The sequence below is a fragment of the Malania oleifera genome, chromosome 11, assembly GCF_029873635.1.
Source record: "Malania oleifera isolate guangnan ecotype guangnan chromosome 11, ASM2987363v1, whole genome shotgun sequence".
Classification (NCBI taxonomy): domain Eukaryota; kingdom Viridiplantae; phylum Streptophyta; class Magnoliopsida; order Santalales; family Ximeniaceae; genus Malania; species Malania oleifera.
This window is the reverse complement of record NC_080427.1, coordinates 80,708,619-80,719,849: the sequence shown is the minus strand read 5'-3', so window position 1 is coordinate 80,719,849 and position 11,231 is coordinate 80,708,619. Positions and strand designations below refer to the sequence as shown.

General features: G+C 34.2%; 1 protein-coding gene across 2 annotated transcripts; it reads right to left on the bottom strand.

The window, feature by feature from the left end:
- Positions 1–1,938: 1,938 nt before the first annotated feature.
- LOC131168585 (uncharacterized) lies at positions 1,939–3,929 on the bottom strand. 2 transcript variants are annotated; one of them, XM_058128130.1, is made up of 3 exons: positions 3,580–3,929; positions 3,124–3,453; positions 1,939–2,397 (listed from the first exon to the last, which is right to left on the bottom strand). In XM_058128130.1, the coding sequence occupies exons 1-3, from the start codon at positions 3,656–3,658 to the stop codon at positions 2,243–2,245; spliced, it is 564 nt and encodes a 187-aa protein (XP_057984113.1). In that variant the 5' UTR covers positions 3,659–3,929; the 3' UTR covers positions 1,939–2,242. The 2 variants fall into 2 exon arrangements, with proteins under 2 accessions (XP_057984113.1, XP_057984114.1); XM_058128131.1 differs by having other exon boundaries at positions 3,583–3,820.
- Positions 3,930–11,231: the final 7,302 nt, after the last annotated feature.

Sequence of the window (11,231 nt, the reverse complement as noted above, 5' to 3'; positions counted from 1 at the left end):
CATCGGTATTAACCCCGCATGTCTTACGACCCCACGGTATTAATCTGGAATGTCTCAACTTTACAGAATCAAACTGACATGTCATTATTGACCCCACAGTAATGAAACTGGTATGTCAGTAACCACCATTCCTGAAAACATTTTGGAACTCCAGTTCCCATATTCCATTTCAAACACATCATAACTCATTCATTACAAAATATCCTCTCCTGCCACACCTATTTGGATAATTAAACAATCATATGATAATTGATCCGGAAATACAATTTAACATAGAATAAAGGTACGTTCATCTCTATACTTTAGTTTTATTCAAATAAACGATTTTCCAAAAGAAACGAAGACGATACCTGAAACCCTAATTTTCCTAAAAATCGCACACCCAAAAAATCGACAATCTCACCTGGTGAAATTTTCCAAATATACAACCAAAACATTTGTTTAAACATAACCTACAGTTCTACCTGATCAGGTTTTAAAAATAACTTATATAAACAAATCCTCTTACTTGTTCCTGAATACTGAAACACGACTCCAAACAGCTCGAAACAGCCACACGGATTCCCAAATCCTAAAACCGAAAGACCATAGGTCAATATCTCCCTATTTAGTATAGATCTACAAGTCACTATGCTCATTTCAACCCTTACCTCAACTTTGGGGTAAAAACTTGGAAATCCTCAAATTGAGATTCTACTCCGTAGGACTTGTAGAGATTAACCCGCTAATCCACGTAGTAATGTTGGATCGTTAATTTGGGCAACGAGCCACCTGATATCCTAGAGAGAGAGAGAGAGAGAGAGAGAGAGAGAGAGAGAGTGTGTGTGTGTGTGTGTGAATTCGCAGTTGAGGGAGAGGGAGAGAGAGAGAGAGAGTTATATAATAAACATAACTTAGCCCTTAAGTAATCTAAAAATATCTCCTCCAAGATATTTATATATAAATATCTAAAAATATCTCCTCCAAGATTTTTTTTTTTTTTTTTAATTCGGGTTGCTGTATATGTTTTGTATAACCCTGAGAGTATTTTGTGAATTTTGGGGGATAGATATGCTTATGTGTGAAGGTTATAGCACTCTGGTATTATATATGGGATCCAGACACTTTATGTATTTTGCTACATGGATAGTATGTTTTGATTGATGGACAAACTACCCGGCACCCCACTTCAGGTCGAGTCATATTGATATATGGTATCAGAGGTATTTGATAGATGATTTATTATTACTTATAAAAAAAATGATAGAAAATCAGGTCGTTACAACAAATATATATTCCACTATGCAATTTTGGGGTTTTACACAACAACAAAATTGTCATTACTAAAAAATATAGAAGCAATGACTATTTTTGTTACTATTATTCCTAATGAGTGTCGCTATAAATTTAGGCTAAACTATAATTACTCTATTTATGTTGACTCTAAAGTTTTTACTAATAAAACTTCAATCGACGGCCTAGCAGCAACTAAAGATTTTGCCAATATGGACATTAGACACAGCGTATGATTTATTAAGTAGCAGGGGTCACGAAAAATCTAATTTTTCCATTGTAGTATTCATTGATTAATAATTTTTGAAGAAAAAAATTATAATTTTTCTTTTACAGTATTCATTGATTAATAATTTTTGAAGAAAAAAAAAATATGTACAACATACTCAAATAAAATTTGCCCCATTATATTTCGATAGTTGAACTTAGGTATTTAGTAATATCTCATAAACAAGTGCAGGTGGTGATTAATATTTGATCAAACCTTGCCAATTACGTTGGTTTAGGTTCGGCCGCATTGAGACTAACCAAGTCGGCCGAGTTTATTCTATAATTCATCTCAAATTTGTATTTTACCCTAAATGTGGGTTTGATAATTAAGTGAATAGCTCAAGTTGAAGCCAATTTGAGCAACAATTATAGTGCATAACAACAAAGCAAAAGAAATATGAAACATATGCATGGGCGTCGTGCAATATATATAAGCTCATATTGGTAAAAATGCGCAGCACAATCGACACTTGCCTGTGGCGTACAATGACTCAACAAATCCAAACCAAAATAATGAACCCAATACAAATTCCCCCTCTCAACTCTCTCCCCCTAACATGCCAACATGTGTAATTTAATTATTCCCCGTGGTTGGAACCAATATGGTACCATCGATGGAGCTGCCTATATCATCAACTGTATTTGAAGGAAGCAAAAACAATATAATTAATTAGCAGGACATATGTCTGTCTGGGTGGGTTTACATGGGAGCGGGGGCGGGAGCAGAGACGGCGGCGGAGCTGGCAAAGTGATCCGGAGACGCCGGACCAGGGGCTGCCCCGGAGCTCATCAGCTCTATCATCGAGCGGTGCGGGTTGCTGCGCTGATCCTCGCAGATGTCCGGCAAAAATACTCCTGCACGTCCATATTAATAGTCGTTATATTGATTAATCAACGGACTATGTTGAAAATTAATAATAATAATAATAATAATAATAATAATAATAATAATAATAATAATAATAAAAGGTTAATGAATAATTTGATTTTATTAATGCGGGTGTGTGGGAAAGGTCAACTTCAGAAAGGACAATTCTTTGATTGAAGAAGAAGTCATAGAAATATTTGATTACAAGGAAGGTATAATAGCTCATTCATCCCCCAGTGTGATCAACGATGGAGAAAGTTTGAAAGCAAAATATGAAAGGTAGAGAAGGACCTAATCAAATCACCTTTATGGGTGAGCACCATGCTTGCAAAATTTATATAGTAAAGATCTCTTCTTGGATAATTTCAGACTTTAATTCTAGGTGTACTTTTGAGTACATGCAGGATTGGATCTCGAAGTTGATTTTGTGTTTTCACTCGAATTAGGACCAGAATACAAATTCTTGAGAAGATTTTCATTTTTAATTCCCTAAACTTACACAACACTTAATTTAGATTCTAAACTTCAATTTTTGTTTGAAAACGAGTATCATGTTAATGAAAATTTTAAGTAACAATAAAGATTGAATGATTTTTTTTTTTTAATGATCATTTGGAAATTATCCACGACATCCAATTTTATTTAAATACGTGCAATAATTAATTAGAACATTAATTAATCCGAAATGCAAGTCAAAGATTAATAAAAGTTACCTTCGCCGGCGGCCAAGTTGAAGTAAAGATCAACAATGTTGGGGCAGTGCTCGAAACAGGGCGGGGAGCAGAGCTTGTTGGTGAATTGGGGCTCGAGGAGGGCATCGGAGGAGATGCCGACGGCGTTTCTGTCGACGCCGCAAGCGCTGACGCACTTGTCCGTCTCTATGTACCCCGCCATCCTCTCCACCACCACCTCCGACGTCCTGCACTGAAACTCCGCCGCCTTTCCATCCTCCCCTGCGTACTTCTCCAAAATGCATCGCTTCCCCGACGAAGCTATCGCAAACGCGCACACATCCTTCCCCAATTCCTCGCACAAAATCTCGCCTGTTTTTCATTCATCATTAATTGAAAATCAAGCATATATCATAAATTAATTGATTACAAAACCCAATGCATGCGATATATATTTTTAAAACAGAAATTAATCTAATTAATTCATTACACACGTACCACCAAGAGATCCTTGGATGAGGAAGACAGAAGAAGAAAGGAGGAACAGGGCAAGCGAGAACTTCGTTGAAGAAACCATACTGGATTAATGAACAGACCCTGTAATTGATGATCTGTGCTTAGTTTGTGTGATTTCGATCGAGGGAACGAGGGATTTTTCGGGATTTGTTTTTGTTTTTTTGGGCAACGGAGAAGATGGACGATGTGTATTGTGAGGAAGGTGAGGACATATATATAAGAAGAGGAGGGGCACGGCGGGAGCTGCCCAAATATAGGGTGGGGGGGAGGGGGACGGGGGGTAGCCGGTCACCGGTCACCGCCTGCAGTCTTGACTCTGGTGCAAAATTAACGCGTCTCTATCTTTGGGCGACGCGTTGAGTGGAATACCGGTTGGCAATTGTCCTCTTGAATTTTTCGGTATTAATTAATGAATTAATAATGTGTGCATGATACGTGTTGCCATAGCTTCTTTTGCTTTTTTTTTTTTTGTTTTTTTCGGTTTAATTGATAAGAATTCTCATCTCATTAGCGTGCAAAGGATGCATAGACATTTCTGCAACATGTGTCTATTAAAAGTAAACAAAACATCAATGATAAATAGTATTAAATATATATATATATATAATTATAATGGTATAGTTAATTTATCACTAACCTTTGATATATTATGCAATATAAGTATAGATTTCTTTTTATCAGTTTATGAAAGTGAAGATATTTTAAAATTCAAACTGTTCAGTATAAAAGTCTTAAACTCCAATTATTAGAAGTACTTTAGGTATGTTGAGAAAGATAAAATTCTTGATCAATTTCATCCATATTTTATGTATATTTGATCAAATTTGATATACATTGTTGGCGCACAAACTAATGACTTAAACTTTTAGATAAAGTGATAATTTAATATGGTATCAGAGCTAGTTAGTCATGGGTTCTAATCTTACTGCCCACGTTTATTCTATAGTATCTTAAAAAGTTTTATTCCCTACTATGACTAATGTTATTTATCATGTGTTTATCTTTTCTCGTGTTGCACGTGTGGGAAAGTGTTAAAATTTGATAATATACACGGTTGATCCATAACCTAATAACTTAATCTTTTTAGGTAAAGTCGTAATCTAATATGACTATTACAGGTCTTTTGTGGCAAAAGCAGAGTAGAACGAGCATGTTGGACTCACTTTTCTTCACCCACTCTTCTTCACCATGTGAACTTGCAAATTTTGGCATGCATTTTCCATTTTATACACACACACACACACACACACACACTCGAAACACATTATGTTCACATTTAAAAGTCCTAATTTTTAAGAAGTAATGAAAGAATTATGTAGATAATATATGAGTTATAGACTTATATATAGTTTAAAGGGATCTTAATTTACAAAATTTTGCAGTAATTTAAAATTTTATTTTAACTATAACTTTTTATTTAATTACAAGAAATTCTGAATTAAGACTTATTTGGAGTTGAATAAAATATAATATAAATTGTATTAAATTTTGATAAAATCTACACAAATTCAATTATAAGATTTAAAATTTATATTGTTGAAGGAGGTGGAAACTTGTGACAGATGTGTCGGTATGAAGAAATATGCAAATGATATATATATATATATAGTTAAAAAATTAATAAAAAAATTAATAATAATTTTTAATTACAATATTTATTGACGTGTTTAAGAATGTGTGTGGAATGGTTTGTTTTGGTTGGGGTGGAATAAGACGTGCATTCCATATGTCCGTATGTTGCCAGATTACGAGTCTAACGAGAAAGATTCTAGAAGTCCCCATGCTAGCTTCATGGTTTGGCTTTTCAGCTCAGCTCAGCTCAAAACAGCTCCAAGCTGAATAAAAAACACAAAACAACAATCATGTGATTTTATTATTATTATTATTATTAATTAGTTAAGCTAAAACACGATTTACCCATCTTATATAAAGTTAAAATATTTTTGGACTCCTTATGTTTAAAAAATTTTAAACATACATAAGTTATGCTTTGTTTTCAAAGAAACTATTTATAGAAATAAGATAAAACATAATGTGGAATTTGAGAAAATTATTATTATTATTATTCCTTATTTTTTTTTTTTTTTTTTTTTTCATCTCGTCCAACATAAATATGAAAGAAATGAACATTCTTAAGGTAAAATATGAGAATAAAGATTCTCTATAATGGATTCATAAGTTTTAGATCACCATTGAATAATAATAATAATATATAAGTTTGTGTGTGTGCCTATATATATATATATATATATATATATATATATATATATATATATATAATTTTAATATCAGCTATCAGATTCCTCTCTTATTATTATTCTATTCTTTCTAATAAGCATTCGCAAGTTAAACATAATCAAATTTACTTGACTAATTCTCACCAGTCCTCACAGTATTTAATAAGTTTAAGAAGAATTACTATTAAGACTTTGACCAAATACATAAAATGGCCGAGCTCAGTACTCTTCTAAGTAAAATATTTGCTTAATCAAAACCCAGTTGACAGAGAATTTTCCTAGATCGTTTAAAAGGAATTTTTGTACCCAAGTCTCTATTTGAAAAAATTTATAGTAACTTCTTAATTTGGACACCCTAGACATATTAAATATGATATGATAAATGAGCTAAATAACTTTTTACAACCTTATAGTGCTTTAATATACACATGATTATTCTTTTTATGGGATGTTTGATGTTTCTTTCAATGTGTAAAATTTGAAACTTTCATATTGAAATTTTCATGTTCGAATGCTAGAAAAGATGAGAATATGTTTAGAATGGAAGATGGACTATTTTTCATTCCTAACCTAAACTGGGCAGCCAATCAACAAAAATGAAAAATCTCGAAGAGGTATGTAAATAACTACATTGCATTGGTGTAGTTTAGGTTTAATAAATATCTAATTGACTAATAAAAATGTGTAGATGGCCAATTAATGAGTGGAGGGAAATTTAAAAAAAAAAGTTTTGATTATAGTGGTTAAACAATTCAATTTGTATATATAAAATTTCCTTATGTGCATATAATTATGCCATTTTTTAGGGCAAGAATTATTTGTTGACTCCCACTTATTGTGCAAGTGGGATTCCACCACTAGCTTTTGTATATTAGTATGAACATCCCAAGTTGTTGCCTAGTTTTTCAACAACAAAATAATTTGCAATTATGCATGCTCTAACCCAAAATAATTCAAGACTTAATTTTGCACAATATTAGATATTTTTAATCAAATTACATATTAAAAGAGTATGATACATCTAGTTGCAAAGAGCCCAAATTGCACAGCCAAATTGATTGTAAAGTAAAACTAAAGTGTCCCTCTGAATTAGTTGTGTCCACGAAATTACTTTTAAGATAAAATATTTAATTATCTTATGATCAAATTATGTTAATGTTTTTTTCTACACGATGAATTAATTAAGACCATTTTCATGGTAAATCTTTATTTTAGCTTCGTATTAGTAGTACTCCTAACCAATTGGAATATGTTTTAAAAAAAGAACTTTTTCAGTAAATATAAATATTTAATTTTCATTCAACAATCTAATGCTTATTTTATGTATGCTAGTTGTGGACACGCCTACAAAGTCCAATTTCGATGCATTTTAAGTGAGAAGATGAAAAATTATGAAGAAACTTTAGAAATTTAAAATTCAAATATTTTTCTATATTACTCATTCGTCCATTGAATGCTGCAACCACCAAAGTAACTTGTAAGATTCAATGAAGAATGTGTCCCGGGGGTCGAGTTGACCGAACGTCCAACTAATGCATGAAAATCGTGTCCGCATTCTAAACTTTACCTAATCAATGAGAGATCTAGGAGGAGCACGCTGATCCATAGGTTTGGTGCCGCACCAGAGGGTCCGAAAGGCTTGTTGGTGCTGGAATTTTTATATGATAAAAAAAAATATATTCAATGAAGAGGTTAAAAAAATATCTATTGAAAAATAACCACGTTCGATATACTTATAATAGAAATGATTTTTGATTAAAAATACAGCATCTACATGTTTCTTAAATAGAAATGAAACGAAATCAAATTTATTTACTTGATTTTCACTAATTACTCCTCTACTTTTCAATTAAAAGGATCTGATTTTTAAAAACACGAGTAATTATTTTACTACTCTAAATTTTAATTAACAAGTTGACTAAATATGGTGATAGTTGAGATCATTAGCATATTAAAAAAAAAAAATAGATTACTTTGCAAAAGCGCATTTTGGGAGTGGGTAGACGGTGGGCTGTCCACAAACTCCTCCACCAAATAAATAAAAGGGGATGGTGGGCGGCGCAACTGGAGCCGTGAAGGGCGGGCGGTGTGAGCCGGGCCAAGGGCTGGGTCAACGGGCACAAAACGCAAGCGGGCAAGTCATCTTGGTCCGAGGGAATAGAGAGGTCAGCTGATGGCGAACGGCGGCTGCCGCGCCTAAGAAAAGTTTGGGAGTACTAACTATTAAGAAAGGACTTGAATGGGAAATTGGGAAGGCGGCGAGGAAGCAACCGCGCGGAAAAAGCAAGACAGTTCAAGACGGCCCCAAGGCCCGCGGAGTTTGTAGCACGCGAGCGGTCGGGTCAGCCATCATGGGTTGCTTTTCATGGACCGACTTTTCGGGAGACCTAATTTATTATATATGGTGTTTCTATGTCCGGGTTTCGCCAAGCCACGGATGATCATGAACCCACGTTATCAAATACTTGCGATAAGACGTAATATCGATCGAAACGTTATGTGATTTTCAGGGCTGTTGGTTTTTGATTGGGGATCTTACTTGAGTAGTTTAGAATGTTTTATGAAAAATGTAGAATATAAATAAAAAAATTAAATAAGATGAGATAAAAATTTTACGTAGTTCGAAATATAGTTACTCTTAGGTGGTTTTGGGTGTAACGACCCGAAAAATAATAATATTTAAATAAAAAAAGAAAGAGAAATGAAAATCGAAACCGAAAACAGAAAGAGGCAGTCGACAACGTTGCATTTTGAAAAGGATAATCCCGAAGAATTTTTCAACTTCTCGTCGATAAATACAGGGGATTCGTCGATGAGGGTATAACAGGAGCTCGTCGACGAGGATAGGATTCGTCGACGAGAAGATACCGAAAGAGAATTTTAGGAATCCTGAAATTCGCCGACGAGGGTTGAAGTTCGTCGACAAACTTTCTACAGGACTCGTCGACGAGGTGAAGTGGCTCGTCGACGAATTCCGTAGGATAAATAGGATTAAACGTGATTTTTCAGTCATTTTCCTGTGCAGAACTTCTCTCTCTCTCTCTTACCCTTCGGTTTCTCTTCCTTCTCTCTTCGATTTAGAGCTGAATTTCCGCCGGTTCGACGATCTGAAGCCATCACGACGCTTTTGGGAAAGTTCTCTGCAAGTCTGCCAGAGCGGATCGTCGGTAGGATTGAAGTGGAAACCATCCCAAATCCAGGGTAAAACTTTCTACTCAGCATTTGGTTATTTGACAGTTGTAGGAAGTTTTATACGCGTAGAAATACTGAACTTTAGTTTTGGAGAATGCTGTTTCTAGGGTGTTGAGTTGAGAACCTTACGGGTGCGGGACAAATTTTCTAAGGGGTTTTTCAGGAATCAGGTAAGGAGATAAACTAAGTTAGTATTTTATGAAAAATATGTATATTGTTATAGCATTTGATTTCAGAAAAATAAATATATTTATATATGATTTATATTTGGGAAAATGATGTTAAAAGTGATGATATGTTAAATATACGAAAAACTTGTTTAGTGTGGCATGAGTAGAAATTAATATGAAATATTGTTTTCTCGAAATGTGTTAATGATACAGATTTTTATAATGAAAAAATCGGCACATGGGCCGAGATTTTGATATATTTGCCGGTATATGGGCGAGCTATGTGTATGATTTTCCGGCGCACGGGTCAAGCTATGTGTATGTTTGCCGATGTATGGAAATGATTTGCCAGCGTATGGGTTGTACTATGATTTGCCGGTGTACGGGTCGAGCTATGGTAAAATGTGAAATACCGGCGTATAGGCCGATGATTTTTCATGATATACGTAAATATGCAAAATGATATGATTGATCTGATAATTAATGATATGAGATATCCATGTATCACAGTTTCAATATATGTTATAAGATATCAGAACCTAGTTGGCTTGGTCTAGGTTAGCACTTGCACGATACCATTGCTATGTGTCCATCGTCTTCATGATCATGATATTTGTGTTAACACCGTTGTACGGAGTGGTGTGAGATTGGATGGTTGATGTGGTTTTAAGAAGTGTGTGAGCACCCATGGTGTACGGACCAGGTCAGGCAGACCCATTAAACTTACAGACTATACTTTTGACTTGGCAATGGTCAGCCAACCAGTGTCAGGTCCCGCCTTCGGGCCACACAACCCAGTCATGTGGAGGTAATACATGACAACAGCCAATTAACCTATTGGGAATGTTTTTGTATTATTATTATTATATGAGATGAAATATGTTTATGAAAATGCAGTATGTTTTGTCATGTTTTGATGATATATATATGTTTCTCAGATTTGACAAAACAGTTACTGAATATGTTATGTATGGTATATGTATAACACAGAATACTCATGTTGTCACACACTGGTATTAGTTTATTTCCCTTACTGAGAGGTGTCTCACCCCAAAATTTTATAAACTTTTCAGAAGCCCCAGATAGGAGAGTGGGAAAAGCCCTGCTGATCTAGTTCTGTTTGTCTGCCCTCTTTGAAGGGTAAGTTTTAGTAGGGACAATTGGATTTTGTGAGAAATGTCCATAGATCTTGTTTTTGGGATGTATATACTAAAATACAGTGGATATAGTGACTTTGGTATTTATGGTAATGTGATGGATGTTTTCGTATTTATAATGTTGTGATTGTATGTTTCCTGATACTTAGACTTCCATTACGTATTCTGATGAATCCCTAGTACCCATGGGTCCAGGCAAATTATGATCTGTTGAGTTGAGTTTTGTGATTTTGTAATATATGAAAAAAAATGTGAAAACTAAGCAGGTTGTCACATCAGCCTTCTTGAAAAGTAAGGTGTACTCCCAATAAGTCTTAGTAAGAACAAACACAAATGTAAATATTAAGTAGATTCTTAAGAGGTTAGACATCATCAAAAAGTGGGAGAATGTTAGCTCTGACAGTTACAGTATCTTGGTTTAAATGTTTTGATGATATTAACCTATTTATTGTTCCTAGTATTTTCCATCTTTACAGATCTTATCTAGTACAAGTACAAATAATCGGATACACGGAGATACCAAATCAGAAGTAAAGATTGGACCGAGTAAACATCAAATAAGAAAGATCGGAAGGACGCTGACTTGGAAGCACCAAAGCACATCCCATAATTTTTATTGTGTATAAATTAATTGTAATAAGGGTTGTGCAACAACCCAAAAATTACACCATTTTTTTTCATATAAAATATAAAATACTCTAATACCATTGTAATACTTGTTATAACATCTCAGGCCCTAGATGAGCACTGAGGTATCCCTGTACACAAATTGACACACCAATGCAACGAAAAACAGAAAGTCATACATCCATATTTACAATACCAGAATTCAGTGTTTCTAAACCATAGATAAATATTACACATCACCCCAGTATCAT